We start from the raw sequence: 21,797 nt of genomic DNA on the forward strand, positions 1-21,797 counted from the left end.
CTCACTCTAGCCTGGGCAACAAAGCGAGACTCTGTCTCCAAAAAAAAAAAAAAAAATATTTGTTAAATAAAGATAATCTGATGGAGGCAAAAAGACAGTTCCTATGAAAATATTTGGGCTGGAATATTTTTATACTGTTCAATAATCTAAAAATTAGAATTATGTCCTCTATTTAGCAAATTTGTTCTGAGCCTACCAGCTAACTCAGAACCTGTAAAAAGAGCATTTTCTCAATTTAAAATGCTATTATGGTCTACCAAGAAGAAATAATTGAAGGTACCACCAATTTCAAATTAATTAACCATAAAATGCAACTGTGAATTTATATTGCTGGCAATTTTATTTTAAAATACCATATTTTGAAAAACACATTCTTCAAAAAAATGCCAGTGGCACAAAATTAGAGACAGATATGGCTAAGAAAGGGATTAAAGTGTGTCAATATGCATCAAGAATAATTATTCTACTTGTTATTTTTTAATATTCAGATAGTCAATATGAAGTTCTTTTTATATTTTTTTATTTTGTCCATCCTAGTTTGTCCTATGAAGTTCTTTTTTATCTTAATGTATATAGATATATGTTATTATTTCTTTTGAAGTTTTATTTTTGAAAGTAGTTTTTGAATAGAACTAGTCGAGTCCACCGATATAATAAAATCAATTGCTAATAAATGCATGTTTCAAAAAGTCTAAAAGTTTAGTTGTTTTAGCACTTCTTTTTACTCTTAAGTGACCCAGTTTGGATGATAAATTTGAAAGTACTCACACTTGAAGGACATTTCTTAGAAATTATATGAGATCCTTCTGTTTACATCCTATTGACAAGAATTTAACGATATGGCCACACTTATCTGTAAGGGAGGCTAGAAATGTAATCTTTTTTTGTTGGGTAGCCATGTATCCAGCCAAAAATCAGGAAGATACAGAAAATAGATACTGCAAGACAAGTAGCATTCTTCCCTTACCTTCCCATCATGTTTTTCCATTTTTGGCTAACACATATTTTCATGAGATAGACCTGCTGATTTTAAGGGAGAAAGTAGTATGGCATCTTTAATATGTAGGGGGAAAAAAAAAAGCTAATGTAAGAAATGAGTTGGCTATATGAAGCAGAATAATAAGAATCTCAAATCTACCTCCAGAGGTTTATTATCATTTCAGTATTCCTACTTTTATTCATGTCTAATTTATCCCTTCTCTATGCATATAGGGTATTTGGATGGGTCTCACTAAATTCTCTTCATCACTGGAATTCACATGTTAACAGAAGGTGAATGGTCCTTTGTCCCTCGGCCTCATTGGCAGTATAGTCCATCTTTTCTTCTTCACCATACCTGTAGTGATCTGTGATGAAATTTAGGCCTTGCTTGGAGAAGGAAGAGGCTTCAGAAAGTGCAGATCTGGTATAGTCTCTGGGTGCCTTGAGCTGCACATGTCCAGCTCAGGCCACACACACCAGCCACTCGTGGATTAGGCCCGCATACTACCCCAGGTGTGGTGAATTCAAGTGAAGAGGAGATTCTGGACCTATTTCTTAATAGTACTCTTAGATCCACATTTCAGTAATTTGCCTCAGTGTGGTCCCTACCTTAGAAAACTAAGACTCATTGCCTTTAGACAAATGTCTGTTTATTTTCTCTAGTCATTAATTTTATATAACTTACTTTGGGCTATTCTGATGAAATTTTACATAACATTAAGATGGGGGTATTATGTACAGACATAATCATGCTATAATGATACAATAATCACTTGTTTAAGCAACTTCCCTTTATGGAAATAATATTTAATATGTTCCTTTTTCTTAACTAGCTTGTGTCAGTCACACATTCTTTCTTTCAATGCGGTTCAAGTAGAGTGAAAATGGAGGCTTTACTCCCATCAAGATGAAATCAGATTCACAGCCTGTGAAATCCACTCATGGTGTTTTGCATTCAGAAGCATCCCTATAAATGTTCCAGAGTCTAAGACCTCCACCATCTGCTCCATTAGGCACTGGATTTCAGTAGCACTACTTGATTTACAAGAAGAAAAAAAAAAAAAAACTTAGCATATCCAAGCAACAATTTGGCCAGAAGCTTCTCTTGAAATAAGAATGGTCAGGCATTTCCTTTTCCTTCAGTGAGCCCCATACCTTCATGGTCTCTGCACAGGTTAACACCTTTAGATTTGCATTTTATCAGCCTTTCTTTGGTGAGGAATTTTTTCTTTTTTAGGCCATGATTTTTTTTTTCTCTAAATGTGGTAGTTGTATGGGAATTAAAGTCTTTATTCTTTGTAACTCTCCTGTTCATCCAAAACATGGATCTTGTGCACCTTTGTCTTCAAAGAGTCATTGAGGTCTCTGTAAGGTCAATTTCAAAAGATGCCTCTCCAGCTCCCTTTCTATGAAATATCTTGAGTACCATGTCCAGGGATCCATGATTGATCTTTTCCAAATCTAAGCTTTTAGTAGCCCTCCTTTAGTCATAATAAATGATTTCCAAGTCAGGCAAACAGTATTTTAAACTGAGGAGTTTGCGAGTGATTACTAAAGTACTTCAAAGTCAAGAATTCTCTTTGACAAAACAAATCCCTCATATTCAGAACTAGTTTGTTTCATTTAAATACTTGGCAGTATTTTCATCAGAATAGTTTAAGGAAAGTGAAGTTATATCTCAGATGATGACTTATTTTATTAAATGACTCTTTTAGAAGCTTAAGTTGATTAAATATAATACTAACCATTAGAGGGGTTTTTTGGAAGGAGGAGGTGGTAATAAATATTTCTTTGGGGAAGTATTAAGTTTTCTTATTTCTACATATGGTTAATGTCTTAGTAAAATTAGATTCTATTTTACGATGTTTTAGTTTTCTTTTATGGGAAAGAAAAATTGTCAGCAATAGTAATATAAATAGACACCACAGCAATGAGGGAGCAGGCAGAACTTAATACAGAATTTCTGTTTATAATGTCACTGTTTTTTCACAGTGACAGCCTGCTTTTTCTTTGAGGATGTATATTTAACTTAGTAATTAAAGTTGGCATATTTGTAGCAACTTTAATTTTTTATGACTTATTCATTCTACCAATTTCCCAGTTTCTTGTACTACTGAATTCTTGTCTGAATTTCTATATGATGTGTTTATCTCTTACTTCTCCTGGGACAGACCATTAAATAAAGAGTTTTGCAGTCAGATGAAATTCAGAGCTATTTTATAATTGCCAAAGGTAAAATTAGCAGAGTCAATTATTTTCTCTTTGGCGTTTCCCTGAAGATATTAGGGGTCTTCAAGGTAATTGTCTTAAGTAACACTTACATTTTTAAATATCTCAAAGTATAGGAATTGGTATATTAATCCTCTGATAATTGTCTTACTATTATAGCTATAGTGACATAAATGCAAATTAACAAGATTTTGAATTCAAGAGTGAGTTTAAAAGTTAATGCTTGAGTTTTCATTTATTTTCAATTATGAAACATAAGGGCAACTTTTTATGTTAGTACTTTATAAAGATCTGGATTAAACATTAAACCCTCTGACTCCATTGAGATAAATTGCTCTGTATTGTGTTCATGTAGAATACCACTGAATGATGTAATGATGTGGTCATGCCAAAATCTAAAATTTTAGTGTTTGAGCATCAAGCCTTCAATGAGACATGCTAACTAATTGGGGGGAAAATCATGAAATGGAAAAGCCCTATAATTTAGAAATCTAGCTGGCCATTACAGGTTTTCTCCGATCCCTGCATTGATTTAGACTGGATTTGTAGTCTAAGATTAAACCACAGTGCAAATAAGACTGTGTGGATTACTACTTGTCATCTTTTTTTTAAAGTCTTTTATTTTACATGTATAGTGATAAGCCTAGTATGTAAAGAATTGAATACCCTTTTTTTTTTTTAATCTTTGCAGTCATTTTCATTTAATAGACCTATTGATGTACATCAGTTGAGACACTGTCAATCAGTCTGAGTCTTGTCTAAACACCCAAGAACATTGTCACAATTTCACTTCTGGGGGCTATTCTATTAAGCATTAGTGATTTATATTTCCAAATAACCAGTGTCACAGATGTACGCCTTACATAGCTGATGTATTTCCTTATGCTAACTTTGTTTTCCTAAAGGCATAAATATGTTGTTTACAAGGAAGAATTTTGTTTGTGTAAATATGCTCAATTTATGCATATAAATCTCCTTTTACACTGTATATATATTTTAATAAAGAGGCTGCTATTGTTTATTTGATGTTTGTCTTATCAGTTATATTAATTTACTTTCAAATTCGTGTTGAAAGTGAAACCTAAAAACATGCTACATCATGTGAACTTTAAGCTTTTCCCTATCCTATACATTTAAAATAGGCATTATTATGACTTTGTGTTTATAGTTTTGTCAGCACTATTTTACTTGTGGATATTATTGAATTAATATTTTTTATCCTCTTTGGTTTGATACCCAAGATTAATAGTTTTCACACATGTAACCCACTCAAGTGTAGATTTTCATGACTGGAGTAGATGGATGCAGAAGGTGCTTAAGTGGGGTGTTCTATATTGTAACAATAAAGGACACCATCTCCGTATCAATTAAATAGAGAAGTCAAACTGCCAAGATTAAATTATTTAACGATCCCAAAACAAACTATTTTCTCTAGTTTTTTCTTTTTTTTTTTTCTTTTTTGAGACATAGTCTCACTTTGTTGCCCAGGCAACAAAGTGTGCTGTGGCGTCAGCCTAGCTCACAGCAACCTCAAACTCCTGGGCTCCAGCAATCCTCCTGCCTCAGCCTCCCAAATAGCTGGGACTTCAGGCATGCGCCACCATGCCCGGCTAATTTTTTCTGTATATATTAGTTGGCCAATTAATTTCTTTTTTTTTATAGTAGAGACGGGGGTCTCACTCTTGCTCAGTCTGGTTTCGAACTCCTGACCTCAAGCAATCCACCCGCCTCGGCCTCCCAGAGTGCTAGGATTACAGGTGTGAGCCACCGTGCCCAGCCATCTAGTTTTTTTCTTATCATTTGCTAATATAGTCACATATTAGACAGAGACTACATTCATTTTCTGAGCCTTCTTCCTTGATCTTTAAAGTGAGTGCTAACCTAAGTGGACACATAGGTACTACAGTAATAGGGTATTGGGCAGGGGGGAGGGGGCAGATATATACATACATAATGAGTGAGATGTGCACCATCTGGGGGATGGTCATGCTGGAAACTCAGATTTGTGGGGGAAGGGGGGGAAGGGCATTTATTGAAACCTTAAAATTTGTACCCCCATAATATGCCGAAATAAAAAAAAAGAAAAAAATATATAAAGTGAGTGCTAAATGATAAGTGTGTGCGAAGTATACTAGAAATAAGAAGACACATATTATATCCTTTTAAATTTATTATCTAATTAAAACCTTGAACTTTGTCCATTTTGATGCCACAAAACAATGGAATGTAGTATCTCTTTGGCATAGGAAGGTCAAATGCCATCAGATATTTCTCTGTCTGTCAAATACCAATTTCAAAATTGGTATTTCTCTGAGTGTCTGTCAAATCAGAAACCTGATGACAAGGACAAAGAGCAAGAGAAGCTTACACATTTTCCACATGCCTGGCATTCAAAGGCATCCATTTAAAAAAAAAAATTGTGTTCTACAATACCTGCAATTAAACAAAATAGGAAAACAAACAGAATAAGAAATATTTGTTATGGCTGGGCGAGGTGACTCAAACCTGTAATCCTAACACTCTGGGAGGCCGAGGCGGGTGGATTGCTTGAGGTCAGGAGTTGGAAACCAGCCTGAGCAAGAGTGAGACCCCCATCTCTACTATAAATAGAAAGAAATTAATTGGCCAACTAACATATACATAGAAAAAATTAGCTGGGCATGGTGGCACATGCCTGTAGTCCCAGCTACTTGGGAGGCTGAGGCAGAAGGATTGCTTGAGCCCAGGAGTCTGAGGTTGCTGTGAGCTAGGCTGATGCCACGGCACTCATTCTAGCCTGGGCAACACAGTGAGACTCTGTCTCAAAAAAAAAAAAAAGAAAAAAGAAAAAGAAATATTTGTTAAATTATCTTTAAATGTTGACAGTTAAAGGGAAATTTGGTTTAATAAGAGGATGAGGGTAGAGGCACTGGTTCTTTTTAATGACTATTTCATTTATAATTATATAATTTTACCTTTTTTTAACACAAAAATATAGCAAGCTTTACTCTGATGTTTTTCAACTCCAAGTAAAGATTCTTGGTTTATGTTTTCTCTTAGAAGAAGCAAGAAGACAAAAAAGTGGGTGGCATTTTTTCCCCCCGAAATAGTAGGTAATAAAGAGAAAGAATGAAAACCTGAAGATAAAGGTTGAAGAGGATGTGTATGCCTTTGGAGATTACCTGAGGCTAAATTAACTGAGTTGTGAGCAGTAAAAGAAAAGGGCAGCGTTCCTAAGCCTGCTGGAACGAAGAAAGGCTGGGTGGAGAAGCAATGTTAGGTCGGGCAGCTGAGGATACAGAGGAAGGAATCAGCTGTTCATCCACCCAGTAACTTTGTAAACTCCTAACTCAGGAAGTTCCTTGGGTAAGAACATCAGAAAGGCAAAAGAAGAATACAGAATAACCCAACCTTGAAAATAGATTTTTTTTTCCTCCCTCTGGCTTTGGAGAAACAGCAGCTTATGTCAGTGAAAATGGGGTGGGGAGAACTGATTTAATTAAATTGGCTTCTGGAAAGTAGAAAATGGGATTTACAAAAATTGAGGTTGCTAAATGTATTATAAGATTGCTATAACCAATACATTTCTATCTCCCATGGCCAACCATGGTGTAGCAGTCAACTGAATTTGAACACCATAAGCAAAAGAAAATTTAAGAATATCCAGAAATCTCCATGTGAATACTTTTCATCAATAGCCCCATATAGCTCAGTTGTGTCGACATAATTTTGGTTTTAGCATTTTCACCATTTTATTAAATTCTCAGAGTTATAAATACTCAACGAAAAAATTTACTCTGAGCCAAAGTTGGCTTGTAGAGCCTTAGCCCAGGAGCAGTTTTTATTTATTTAGCAATAGTGATTGGGGAGAGCCCTTTTCTGGCAGCTAATGACCTAGGAGAGGACTTGTGTGCCCAAGGCAAAGCTGAAGGCCATTAGCCCAACAGGTCATTAACTGACAAATGCCTGACCCTGAGGTCATTTCTGATATTGTAAACTGTGAAAACATTAAAGTGGGTTTGTTGGAAAGTATGGCTGTGCCAAGGAAGTTTCTTTTTAAGCATTTTGGAAAATCCATCAAGTTGTTTGTTGTCATTCGTATGGCTTAATTGTCTCTGTTCTGGGGCCGTTTTCACAGTGCAAAGTAAATCAGCCAGAAATCAGGAAAAACCAAAACTACATTGTATGTCTAGTCTTTGGTTTTAAAAAATAGTTTCCCTATTTAGAATATCAGATTAACTATTTCATTACTAATAGGTTTTATTAGCTACACTCTGTATATTTTCATGATGTGTTGCACTATATAGCACTTATCTAGGAGTATAAAACTTATCTGTTTTATACTCCTAGAGATGATTTGTAAAGCTACAAAGAGAAGTCGAAAGAACCATAAAGTAGAAGTCTATGAACCTAGTTCCTAGTCTTGGTGTTTTTTCTTTTTCTTTCTTTTTTTCCAATTAGCCATTTATCATTGAACTCTTCATTTTACCTCTTCCAAGGTCAGATCATTCATTCATCTTTTCTTCAGATTATTTATCTAATATCTTACTACCCACTTTTTATCATTGGAATGAGAAACTTTATATTGTAGAAAATTTAACCTTTATTAAAATTACTACCAAATATTTTTTTTTTTTTTTTGAGACAGAGTCTCACTTTTGTTGCCCTGGCTAGAGTGAGTGCCATGGCGTCAGCCTAGCTCACAGCAACTTCAAACTCCTGGGCTCAAGCGATCCTCCTGCCTCAGGCTTCCGAGTAGCTGGGACTACAGGCATGCACCACCATACCCGGCTAATTTTTTGTATATATATTTTTAGTTGGTCAATTAATTTCTTTCTATTTTTAGTAGAGACGGGGTCTCGCTCAGGATGGTTTCGAACTCCCAACCTCGAGCAATCCACCCGCCTCAGCCTCCCAGAGTGCTACGATTACAGGCGTGAGCCACCGCGCCCGGCCTACCAAATATTTTTTAAATAATAACACCTTATATTTTTGAGTGCTTACTGTATGATAGGCACTAATTTAAGTGCTTTAACTGTATTAACTCATTTAATGTCTCCTGGAGCACAGGGAAAGGGTAATTTCCCCAAGGTTACACTGCTAGTAAGTGGTATAGCTGCTGTCTAAATCCAAGCAATCTGGCTCTAAATTCCTCATGCCTAACTAAAGTAGAAAACTAACAAACCCACAAAGAACCATGATACATTTTTGTCAGCAATTTTGCAGTTATCAATCCTGGAGTTTATAATATCTTAAGTATTCGTTTCTAAATATTGGAATAAATATTTTAATACAAACATCAATAGGGGCTTCATGAAACATTTTAAAGAAGCAACTTACAAGCAAAAACAATAAGTTTTCTAAAATATGTAAAGGCAGCATCATGTCCATCTCCTAGATCCTTGCCAGTTCCAATATTTTAAATTCAGAGTATTGTAGGAAAGAGCCTAAATTTGCATTGATTATATAATCAAATCCTGAAAATGGCATGACATATGAAGAAAGACAAAATAATCAAGGAAAAAATGTTAATAAAATCAGAAATCTAATAGAAAATCCAAAATCTTGTATGAACATTAGAGATCTGAAGATTTACATACATATTTCAGCAATCTAAAGCAATACCCTAAATTAGTGAACTCACCTTCATCATCATAGCTCACTACAACCTCAAGATCCTGGGCTCAAGGGTCCTCCTGCCTCACTCAGCCTCTTGAGTAGCTGGGACTACACGTAGGCACCACCAGGCCCAGCTAATTTTTCTATTTTTTGTAGAGACAGGGTCTCACTCTTGCTCAGGCTGGTCTCAAACTCCTAAACTCAAGCAATCCTCCTGCCTCAGCCTCTCAAAGTGCTAGGATTACTGGCGTGACCCACCATGCCCAGCCACCTTTATCTTTACAAGGTTATTTATCTGGACAATGAATGTATCCTTTAAGAAGACAAGTATAATTAAAATTCACTGCAAAAAATGTAAAATGTAATGAACTTTTTTATTACAACTTGTTTAGACATGGCTCCTTGGTGGTATTTGAACCACAAACATCTTTATATATATTAATTGAATAAAGGAATTATGATTTAGACCTTTTTTGGTAGTACTTTATAGGTATAACTGTGGCCTTATAAGTGTTGTAGGAAAGAGTCTAAATTTGCACTGTGTAACCAGACCCTGAAAATGCCATGACATATCAAGAAAGATAAAATAATCAAGAAATTACTTTCCTTAGCACAGTGCCAGGCACATAGTAGGCTATCAGAAAACATTTATGGAATGAATGCACTAACCAATGTAAAATGAAATCTCCACACAGAATATTCAAGCCATTTTCCTGAACTTGTGACCTATTTCTTTCAAGTTGTATCAGTTGTAATTTTATACGTTTGTTTGGTTCAGTGAATTTTCCTGAAACCTCTTTGACAAATGTTACCAGTAGTTAGTTTAGAAACCAATGTATCAGCTGTTCTAAATTAAAAATTAAGATTATCAATTTGCTTAGTTTTTGCTGCACCTGTCCTATTGGTAGTGCCATTTCTGTGCTCTACCCCCTTAGCCAGAAAGAACTTCCAGCTCAGTAGAACAGATTGCCATCCCTCCCACAAATAAGCAAGGCCTTACACATTTGGCAGCATTGAAAAAGCTCCTTTCAAAAAGCCGAGTTAGAAGCATCCTCCAGAACTCCTGTTAGTGGTGTGTTTATTTCAACAGACCTTTCATCATTGTCTTCATTAAACCTGGTCTTTGTCTAGAAAATGGCTGGGAAGAAGTGGAGAGAGCTGTTCTTTCAGTGATGGCTTTATCAAAGCCACTCATTTATATTAATCAGCATGCAGAATAGAGCTCATCTGGGTAGTGTGTGCCCAGGTGGTGGGTGAGTATATTCACCCTTCATTTGGCCACTGCTTCTGCGCCCTGTGTTCTTCAGAGGTCGCTTCTCCGCTGAGGCTGCCAGCCTGGAAGCGCTGGCTGAGCACTGGGGACTGAATCCACCTGGAATGAGATGGTTTGCTTAAACCCAGCTCGGAAATGATAATGTGCTTTACAAATGTTAGATGTTATTATCGGTCTCTATAGGAAGGTGCCACTCTTTAGTCCCTGTGTATCTAACCTTGGTAATGTAAATCTTTCCATCGTCACATGAGCCTCTCAAATGCTCTCTCTGTGCTTGATTTATATGAAGAGGAACTAAAGAGTGATGCTAACTGCTCTGGTTACTGTTAGTAGCCTATTCAGCATCTTTTCTCTATAGAAGTATTTTTCTGTGAGATATTTTCACCAATAATACTTTTTGTTGCCTAAAAAGAAATCTTGACAATATCCCTTCAAATCCCAAAGCTCTTTGAAAAAACCTGTTTAGGCTAACTCCATCTTTTGTTCCTCCCAAGATGTATATGAAAATTTATTCTTCCTCAAGGGAGTTTTACCTTTGCTACTACTTCATGCATTGCTATTTGGGGTAAAGGAAGGAGTGCAATAAATTTGTGTGTAATTAATGCCATCAGTATTGCAGATGTATGTGTGCACAGTTTCCTTTGCTAGCAGCTGTTAAGAGTAGTAAAGGCTGAAGCACTCCGTGTTCATTTGCCTCCTAAATAGAGTGATAGATGTTGTTTTGTCATTCCACGCTGTAGTAAAAATCATCATTAAAATAACCTTTCAAGGACAAATTTCTGAAAGAATATTATAAATGTATAATGGCCTTGACAGTTTTTATATACCAAGCAAATGGATTTGTGCAGCAACCTTTTAAAAGTGAATTAAAATACACCTTTACTACCTTATTACATCAGCTCAATTATGCTGATTTGAGTTTTAATTGAGCCACATTAGTTTATAGTTACCATTTCACCTAAAGATTTAGTTGCATTTTGCTTTTAATATAGGATAGATACTCCTTTGCTTAAACTACAGTTGTCTGGTATACTAAACATCTACAACTCTGTTGAGTCTATTCCATCTGTCAAATGCGAACTGACAATACTCCTGAATCACATTTATTGAGAAAGGCGCAACTTATCTATACGGAATGCTTAACTCCACTTACTGGTCTTATTTTTGCTAGTCCAGAGACTATTGACTGATATATTCCATAAATCAATTTGTGGACATAGCTTAGCTTCTTTGTGACTGAAAACAAGGTATGCTTACCCTCACCCCTCCTCAAGGAAATAGGTTTATTGTTTTGTGTTTGTTTTTTTGTATTTTGTTTTGATTGTTCAATTACACAAAAGTTTAATACCATTTGCAAGACACTACTTAATTTCATATACAGAGTAATTGTTCAAAGGCTCAAATATTTCTAAATTCCAATTGATGGTAGATAACAAAGAAAAAAATCTGTATTGATTGCCCTTTGGTGTTTTTAGGGTTTTTATTATTATTATTATTATTATTATAAAAGCCATACAGTTAAAAGAGGGAGAAAGGATAGACATGGTGGCTCATGGCTCATGCCTGTACTCCTAGCACTCTGGGAGGCTGAGGTGGGAGGATCATTTGACCTCAGGAGTTCGAGACCAGCCTGAGCAAGAGTGAGACCCCGTCTCTACTAAAAAAATAGAAAGAAATAAGCTGGACAACTAAAAAACATAGAAAAAATTAGCTGGGCATGGTGGCGCATGCCTGTAGTTCCAGCTACTCGGGAGGCTGAAGTAGAAGAATTGCTTGAGCCTGGGAGTTGGAGGTTGCTGTGAGCTAGGCTGACACCACGGCACTCTAGCCCAGGCAACAGAGTGAGACTCTGTTTCAGAAAAAAAGAAAGAAGGAGAAAATGTAATATATTGTATATTTAACCAATTGTAAATTTAGCAATTATAAATTTAAGCAATTTCGAAAGGTTGGAGAAAATTTTTTAAATTCAAAATTACCCAGAATCTATCACTTATACATTATTATTATTATGAATATTTTATCTCTCCTTTCAGACTTTTCCCTCTGAATATATAAACATAGATTGACCTCATTTTTGTTTTTAAAATTCCTATAATGCCACTTCTGTTTTGTAACCAGCTTTTTTTCCTTAAGAATATGTTACGGACATCTTTGTATAGCAATGTGAGGATTTTGGGGGTTGGTGTTTTTATCTTGCCACCACCTACTCCTCTCAATGTCTATTTTTTATGATGAGAATTTATTATAGCTCAGGGCATAATCATCACAACACCCTTTACAAGAGTATTCATCATAGATTTTCAGTTTTTAAAAAATCATTGAATTGTAGTTACCCTTGCCAAAAGATAAAGAATGAAGCAATTATATATTCCCCTGAGATTGCTGAAATTTGTCTTGTAAATTAACCATTTAAGAAATTCATTGCAAAAGGTCAGTTATATCATATCTGTAATTGTGCTAAGGTTCAGATGCACTTGGTATAATCTATTCCTTATCTTTGATGAGAGCATGGTGATTGAAGTAGGAGAAATCAACAGTTTTCTTGAGAATAGCAATTGGGTGCACACTGTTCATTTACTTTCCTGTGCTCCTCCAAAAACAAGGGAGGTGGCATGAGAAGCCAGCTCATTACACTGACAATGTGAATGGTTGCCACTTCTGGTTCACTGGAATTGAAGGTGTTACTCAGAAGATTTGAGAAAAGTGTATGATTTGCTGTACAATCAGATTTAAATGTATGACCCAAATTGAAGAGTATTTTTGCATTTGCATGTGTAGGTAAGCAATGCTGCCATTCTCAGAATTGCCAGAAATGAAGAAACATATCTCTCATTTAATTGCTTTCCAGATGGCTAAGGGAAACTATTTAATGTTGATGGTGACCGTTTTAGCATCTGAAACAATGCTTCAGGATGCAGCAAGTCAATATTTCAGAGATCTCTGATTTTGGTTAAAATAACCTTTGCATGTGTTCTGTTGTTGAACTAAAACCTACTTTCATCCAAAATATTTGGTCACACATTAAAGAAAAAAACACTGTATGGGCCGGGTGCGGTGGCTCAAACCTGTAATCCTAGCACTCTGGGAGGCCAAGGTGGGCGGATCATGAGCTCAGGAGTTTGAGACCAGCCTGAGCAAGAGCGAGACCCCATCTCTACTAAAAATAGAAAGAAATTAATTGGTCAACTAAAAGTATATAGAAAAAATTAGCCGGGCATGGTGGCATGTGTCTGTAGTCCCAGCTACTCGGGAGGCTGAGGCAGAAGGATCCCTTGAGCCCAGAAGTTTGAGGTTGCTGTGAGGTAGGCTAGCACCACAGCACTCTAGCCTGGGCAACAGCGTGAGATTCTGTCTCAAAAAACAAACAAACAAACAAAAACACTGTTATCTTGGTTTCCATACTATGCCCTTTGTCTACCCAAAACTTGTACCAAGTCCGGCACTGTGATGCATGCCTATAGTCCCAGCTACTTGGGAGGCTGAGGTGAGAGGATTGTTTGAACCCATCCCAGAGTTGGAGCCTTCATTGAGCTATGATCAAGCCACTGCACTCCAGCCTGGGCAGCAGAGCAAGACCCTATCTCTAAAACAGACAAACAAAACCCAGAACTCAGCAAAATCACCTTTAATTAATTGACCCAACTAAGACTTCTTTGCCAGCTGGTGTAGTGGGCTATAGTCATAATGGTTTAAAAAATGAAAGTTGTTTCATGTTAATTCTAGGTATTAGAAGCAAAGGGATTGGGTACAAAAGTTTCGCAAAGAAAGTAATCAGTAGAATTCAGATAGCGGGAAAGGTTCATGTGAAGACAACAGATAAAAATGAATAATATGAGCAAAGATTTTCCATCAAAGATTATGATCAAGCAATTTCTAAGTTTATATGCCTAATTATAAATACTAAGATTTGCATTTTTTTAAAAGCTCAGAGTTGTAGAGCTGGAAGAGACCTTAAGGAGTCATCTTTTGCAACTCCCCCCATTTTATAGTTGAAGAAAAACAAAGCGCAAGGCCAGGTGCGGTGGCTCATGCCTGTACTCCTAGCACTCTGGGAGGCCGAGGAAGGAGGATTGCTTGAGTTCAGGAGTTTGAGACCAGCCTGAGCAAGAGTGAGACCCCATCTCTACTAAAAATAGAAAAAATTAGCCAGGCATGGTGGTGCATGCCTGAAGTCCCAGTTACTCAGGAGACTGAGGCAGGAGAATTGCTTGAGCCCAGGTTGCTATGAACTATAAGGATGCACTGCACTCTAGCCCTGGTGAAAGAGCTAGACTGTCTCAAGAAAAAGGAAGGAAGGAAGGAAGGAAGGAAGGAAGGAAGGAAGGAAGGAAGGAAGGAAGGAAGGAAGGAAGGAAGGAGGGAGGGAGGGAGGGAGGGAGGGAGGGAGGGAGGGAGGGAGGGAGGGAGGGAGGGACATAGAGAGACAGAGAGAAAGAGAGAGAGAGAAAGAGAGAGAGAGAAAGAAAAAGAAAGAAAGAAAGAAAGAAAGAAAGAAAGAAAGAAAGAAAGAAAGAAAGAAAGAAAGAAAGAAAGAAAGAAAGAAAGCCAGCCAAAACTCAGAAAAATTAATGATTTGCCCCAAGTCTGTCAACAAATATTATTAGTAGACCTTGAAATCGAATCTAGATTCTCTGGCTCCTAGTGTTCTTGTCTGTTTCCTTTCAGTTCTCCAATCTGTTGGACTTCCAGGGGTGGCTAACATTGAGGCTTTTTTAGCCTATCTTCTTTTTCTAGTATTATGGAAAGTGTTTTGTCATTTCACACTGAGGAACAAAAGCCCTTGAATCTTTCTCATAGTTGCTCTTGTCTAGACCACCAAGTCTAATACTTGGTATGTTAGCCTCTGGATTCTCCTCTGGCTGCCATTATTCTTGCTAGCACTTTGAATTGCTTGAACAAATCATTCCCCAAGAATCTGAGGGGGAAAAGTGGTATTAAGCAAATACTTTCTTACAGTTAAGTACAGCAGGTATCTAAACAGGTGAATGTCTGAGATAATAAGCCAAGTAATAATAATAATAATAAAGGAAATCAGATCATTAAAAATGAGCTTACTAAATTATGAATGGCTAGTGGAGTAGCCATGTGGTCTTTCTAAAAATATTTGCAAGTTTAAAGAAGGATGATATTTAAACACATCTTTATTTGGTATAATTTTAAAAAGAAACATTTCAGACAATGGAAAGAGGTACACTAGGCAAGTCACCCTCACCTGGGACACATTCAACCCCTTTAGGCTATTCCTGCTTTTCATAAACTCTTCTCTTCCTTGACCTGTTAACTCTTAAGTCCAAAGCTTTTTTTTCTTTTCTTTATTTTTTTTCTTTTTTCTTTTTCTTTTTTTTTTTTTTTTTTTTTGAGACATGGTCTCTCTCTGTCTCTCTGGGTAGAACGCAGTGGCATCATCATGGCTCACTGCAACCTCAAACTCCTGGGCTCAAGAGATCCTCCTGCTTCAGCCTCCCAAGTAATTGGAACTACAGGTGTGCACCACCACACCTGGCTATTTTTCTGTATTTTTAGTAGAGTGGGGGGTCTTACTCTTGCTCAGGCTGGTCTCAAACTCCTGAGCTCAGGCAATCTACCTGCCTCTGCCTCCCAGAGTGCTAGGATTACGGGCATGAGCCACCGCAGCAGGCCCCAAAGATTTTTTAATGGTTGTTATTGGCTGTGGAAGTGTATTCCATTCAAGTAAGTAGAGCCATTTGTAAGTACAGGCCAAATTAGGAACTTGTAAGTACAGATTGTGTATAGCAGATATACTGCCTATATCTGCTAATTGCATTAAGAGAAAAAGAGTCCGAGAACAAAATGTTTTTGTTGCTTCTGCCTGGTCTGGAATTTCAGGGATGTAAAGGAACACTCTGGTTATCCAGAGCCAGATCCACTATTCCTGCCATCATTTTGACATTTAGTGTCAGACTTTTTCTTTGTAAATCCCTCTTCACATTACCAGTGCTGGCCTCAGAGCTCAAACTGTTTCAAAACCATAACATTTCTTAGTGAGTGATTGATCTGTATTATGTGTCCAGCCATCAGGGGGATCTTGGGATGTTGCTTGTATAAACTGTAATCCAATCTGATGCTGTGCATTTAGTTACAGTCTTTCATAGACCTATTGGTGATACTCAATCCTTCTGGATTTGGGAATAGAGCTTATCTGATACCTTTAGGGGAAAAAAATCCATTCATTTTTCTCTCTTCCCCACTTAAATAACTCAACACATCTGGTAACACTGTAGGATCATTGTCCTTCCAGTTCCTCTGCAGCTCATGTTGCTACAATATTTCTTAAGTATTTGGTTACCTAAAGGACAATGTGATTTAAAAAAAGAAAAAAGAAAAAGACTTTGTATAGATCTTACAAATTAACCCATCTACAGAGCTAGAAAAAATATGCCTTTAATCAGCAAAATTTCCGTATCAGTGGCCCTGTGTGTGTTATGCAGTATAAATGTGGAGATAAATGCTCATGTGTTAAAATTTCAAAGCAAGTCTTTCTACAAATTAATGTAATTTGCCTCTAAGAAAATGTTTATTAAATCTAGGGTACCTGAGATTGTAGTATCTTGTTGTTTGAGTCGGTATCCTTTGGCTTAATAATGTCTTCAATTACAAGAATGATAAAAGCTGAAACAAAATCCTTTAATTCAATCAGAACTCAGCTAAATTTTAGGAAGGAAAGATTGGAAATCTGATACAGGGCTGCATAACATAGGAAGTTAAATATACAAGATATTAAGACTTGTAAGAGGCAGATGGGGCTGCCTTGAGGAATTCTTATTTGAAATGGCTACATTAAACATTATCATAAACACCACTATTTTATCTTCTTGAATTAAGATGCTTTATGCAAACGACTCTAAATTGTACAATAGTTCCAAAGAGACCATTTACTATTTTCTGCTTGTTTTACATTCTATAACAACTTCAAAGCTCTTGATTTTGCTTGATTTTTTTTAAAAAATAGTCTAAGCCTTGAAAATAATACATGTTTTATGAATATTATTTTCAGTATTGCAGTTCGGTAAAAATTTTCAATGTTTATGCTATATTTGACCCAGGGGCCCTACAGCAAGTATATCCACAGTGCATTTTAAGTACAACAGAATGAACACATTTGAAAGGTTAACCATTCTCTTGCTTTTGCTTTTCTTTCTATATTATGCATGAAAATTAGCATTGTAATGGCTCCCAGAATGGGAATACTGAAAAAGTATCCACCTGACAGAAATAAACATGCAGAAAATAAATTGAGTTAAGATTACATTAGTTATCTGAAATTTAAGCTTATGTTCAAAATGGCTAATACTGGATTTTCATATATATGAAAGTTAAATGCTATGCTTATAAGATTTTTTTTTTTTTGGCTTGAATTATGACTGAAAAAATGGGATCACAGCTTTAATATCCAGGTGGGCAGTGCCATTTGCCAGGATCTTTGCACATAGCCCCATTTTTTCTAGCTAGCACAAATCCTGCTTTGCTGCTAAGCCTTGTGAAGCATTCTGAGGCAAAAATGGGGATACATTTTCAAATTCTTTCTTTTAATTTTTCTTCTTGCTTTTTTAGGTTGTGGAACTTCTAGCAAGTGCTCTTATGGACTTGGTACAAGGAGCATACCATGAAAATTCTACTTCAGCAAAGGTAAAGGATTTCAGAGTCATTATAAAATGTTAGGTTAAAAACCCTTGCGGGCAACACTAGAATCGAACGGAAATGTCATTCTTGTTTTGTGTTTAAATTGTACATGACATTTTTTTTTTTTTTTTTAGAGTAGTGTTTTGGCTACAAATTCGTAGCCATACGCTTAGTACATAGCAGATTTAGCCAATTAAAACAACCTCTTATCCTCTGGCTGGATTCACAGTCTGTTCAATCTGCAGCAGCCCAGCAGACGCCGGATGCTTCTGGCTAGCAAGTAGTGCTGTCACAGGCAGGCAAGGCAGGCTGAAGGAGCAGCTCGTGCCGAGACAGCTGGGCCCACCCTTTCCCCGGAGGAAGGGGCCTTCCATGTCCCAGAAGAGTGGACCATGATCCCAAGAAGATGTCTGTTTAGGGGGTGGGGGAGGAAAGTGTTTTATATCCAAGATCCAAAATGTACTGCATTATTAGATTCTCTATGATGAGAAGTAGGATGATTGCACAGTTGGATTATTTTGATTAATTTTATAGGTCTAGAATTAAGGTTTTTTGACTCATTTAGCAGGACATCTCAAGAAAGGTTAGGTTTTATTTCCTTAAAATGCAGTTATTTAATTTCAGTAGGATATTAGATGTGAAGTAATTGCTTCATTGACCACCACCATCATTTAACATGGTAGATACTATTATAAGGGACTCCTATCTTAGTGTTTCATTATTCTAACTTCTTTAGCAAGATTTCACTCACTGCAGATTAGAAAAAGTATGCATGTGTGCACATCTTAAGATTTTTGACATTTTCATTTGAAAAAAAGAAAGACAAATTTTACTAGAAGTGAATCATAGGTCATGAGCAACTTAGATAAGAAATTTAAAATCTGAAAGTATAACCTAGGGACTCGGCATGGTTCAGAGAGCAGTTAGTAAAAAATGAAGAATTATACCTTGGACATCTGCTAACATTTGGTTCAGGGAACCACACTTCTGTGGAGGCATGTCTAACCTCACCTAAGCAGCATATTGGTATGCGGGGACATAACAGGATATATGACCACAGTGGACACTTTTTGTGGGATTTTTCAAATAGCAATGAACATGTGTGGTTCACTACTATGGCTGAAGGTGAATATCAGATTGTAAAATGGGTGACTTCTGGTCTAGGTCCACTCATAAAAAGTCACCTTGTATATATAGTTTGATGAAGGTGATGATAGCTAAGTAAATAACACTATAGTAAGTGATTTGCCTATATTTCTTCATTTAATCTTCACAGAAATCCTGAGAGATAGGTACTACTACTATCCCCATTTTACAGATGTGAAAACTGAGTTTTAGAAAAGATTAAGTAATTTTCCCAAAGTCACAAAACTTGTTACCTGGACTTTTTTTTTTTTTTTTTTTGAGACAGAGTCTCACTTTGTTGCCCAGGCTAGAGTGAGTGCCGTGGTGTCAGCCTAGCTCACAGCAACCTCAATCTCCTAGGCTCCAGCGCCGGCCTGTTACCTGGACTTTGAACTCAAGAGCCCTGGCTCTTAACCCTTACTCTACTGTGTTCCAGAGTGTTCAACTTAGTTGCATATAAGATATTAATATTTTATAGTTAAATATTTGTTAATTTTTATGTGAAAGTGTTATTATTGGTTTCAAGGTTCTTAATTTATCTACTCTTACCATTTGTCTACTATAATTAGATTAATTCATTATTAATTTTGTGACCATTTATTAAGGACTTTCTCAATGTCAGGCAGACCTAACAGCAACAACCATAATAAACGCTTACATAGCACTTTACAGTTTGCTTATATTTTCTTTGTACATAATCACCTATGAAAAGGGTGATATTTGTTAGTATTCCCATTTTATAGAGGAAAAGCCTAAAATTCAGAGATGATAAATGGCAGGATAGCCTAGTGTCTGGAAATTGGGATTTTTTGTGTTTTTGTTTTGTTTTGTTTTTGAGACAGTCTCTCTTTGTTGCCCAGGCTAGAGTGAGTGCCATGGCGTCAGCCTAGCTCACAGCAACCTCAGACAACTCCTGGGCTCAAGCAATCCTCCTGCCTCAGCCTCCTGAGTAGCTAGGACTACAGGCATGCGCCACCATGCCCGGCTAATTTTTTCTATATATATTAGTTAGCCAATTAATTTCTTTCTATTTATAGTAGAGACGGGGTCTTGCTCTTGCTCAGGCTGGTTTCAAACTCCTGACCTCTAGCCATCCGCCCACCTTGGCCTCCCAGAGTGCTAGGATTACAGGAATGAGCCACCGCACCTGGCCTGAAAATTGTTTTTTAATACATGTTTTTTGGGGGTTTTTTTTGAGACAAAGTCTCACTTTGTTGCTCAGGCTAGAGTGAGTGCTGTGGCATCAGCCTAGCTCACAGCAACCTCAATCTCCTAGGCTCCAGTGATCCTACTGCCTCAGCCTCCTGAGTAGCTGTGACTACAGGCATGTGCCACCATGCCCAGCTAATTGTTTGTATATATATTTTTAGTTGGTCAATTAGTTTCTTTCTATTTTTAGTAGAGACGAGGTCTTGCTCTGGCTGGTTTTGAACTCTTGATCTTGAGTGATCCACCCTCCTGGGCCTCTCAGAGTGCTAGGATTACAGACGTGAGCCACCGCGCCCGGCCTTTAATGCATGTTTGACAGTGTCATCTGAACGGTTGTTTTTTACTCCAAATCCCATGCTTTTTCTAATATTTTTAATGTTTCTTCCTGGGAAAGAGAAAAAATGGAAACATTGAAGTCTTTGAAGGACTATCGATAGTACTTAGCAAGCACCAATTGTTGGCTTTCATTAGTTAATAAACTCTAATGAAGAGAATCTATGGCAATGCTTTGTTCATCTGTCCTCTTTCCTCACTACCTCCCCAAACATAGCTGTTTTTAAGCAGTTAAATTTGTGATGATAGACTATTTAAAAAACTATTCTTCTTTAATAATGGAAATAAAAATGCATGGTTGAACCACAACAGTGGGAGTGCTTCTTGTCTCCATTTGCGCCCCAGATCCAATTTAGGTTAACCACATTTCCCTTCCTAACCAGAAAAATTTTGGCTTTTTTTTTCTGAGTGTTTTGCCACTGCAATGGCTTTTCAGAATTTAGTTTTTCAAACTTAGCTCGAGAATCCCTTCAGATGCAGAGAGCAGCTGCCCCCACATGGAGCGCCTGCAAGGTTTTCATGTTCTGGCATGACTGGGAAGCAGCCACAAGTGGAGGTCGTGTGGGGGGTGAGGCTGCCTCTGTGGGTCTCTGTTGCACAATCTCTGTAGCCTTGGGCCAGTTCAGTACACACAAAAAATTGCTTTGTGATTTAAAAGAAGCTGCAAACCATTTCATCTCTCTAGGGATAAGAGGATACAATAGCAGTCTTTATATATGGTGACTTAATGCAGTGATGGAAAGTCCGGGTAGTAGGAAAATACCTTTCTGTGAAGTAGCATATATGTGATAGGGCAGAGGTATTAAAGCAAATGGAGGGGAATTGGAACTGAATATGGAAGAAATCACTTTCTCAAAAAGTTTATAGATTAATTACCTAATTCTCCTTAAAGCTATGAAAATTTATGTGACTTATTAATGCTAATACTTATGAACTGTAGGCAAATTATAATCATGTATACATACAAAGTAACAGGAAATTCATCCTTTGTTCTATCCATTGAAAAATATTTTTATTTTTGCATTTGCTAGTTTATAAACCATTTTCTTCCTTGTAGTCAAAATTAGCCATTGTGTTTTCTTTAGTGTTTATAAGAAAGTATTTCCCCTCCCTCTGTTTTTTTAATGTTAGCTAATTGAAGAAAGCAAAATGTTAATTAGAAAAATATTGCATTTTAATGGTCATTTGCCATTCTAAGAGTTCCTGAATTAAGCTCTGTTTTATACATTGTGCTCATGTTACTCACTGTACCCACTAAATATTTTATATTTTTTTACTTTGGATCCACAGACCTATATAATTAAAATCTTTCAAGCATAATTATCTTATTATGATAACTTATTTTCTGATTAGAAAAGTAAATACATGTTTATTAAATAAAAATTGAAAACACAGAAAAGGGTCAAGA

General features: G+C 36.7%; 1 protein-coding gene across 3 annotated transcripts in view; it reads left to right on the forward strand.

The window, feature by feature from the left end:
* Window positions 1–21,797, forward strand: part of PDSS2 (decaprenyl diphosphate synthase subunit 2) — a 242,489-nt gene that overhangs the window by 145,386 nt on the left and 75,306 nt on the right. For all 3 annotated transcript variants that reach the window (XM_076003083.1, XM_012753148.3, XM_012753145.3), the window contains one exon: window positions 17,654–17,728. In XM_076003083.1, coding sequence (XP_075859198.1) covers window positions 17,654–17,728 — 75 coding nt within the window. The remainder of the gene's footprint in view (window positions 1–17,653; window positions 17,729–21,797) is intronic.

The sequence above is a fragment of the Microcebus murinus genome, chromosome 5, assembly GCF_040939455.1.
Source record: "Microcebus murinus isolate Inina chromosome 5, M.murinus_Inina_mat1.0, whole genome shotgun sequence".
NCBI classification, from domain to species: Eukaryota; Metazoa; Chordata; class Mammalia; order Primates; family Cheirogaleidae; genus Microcebus; species Microcebus murinus.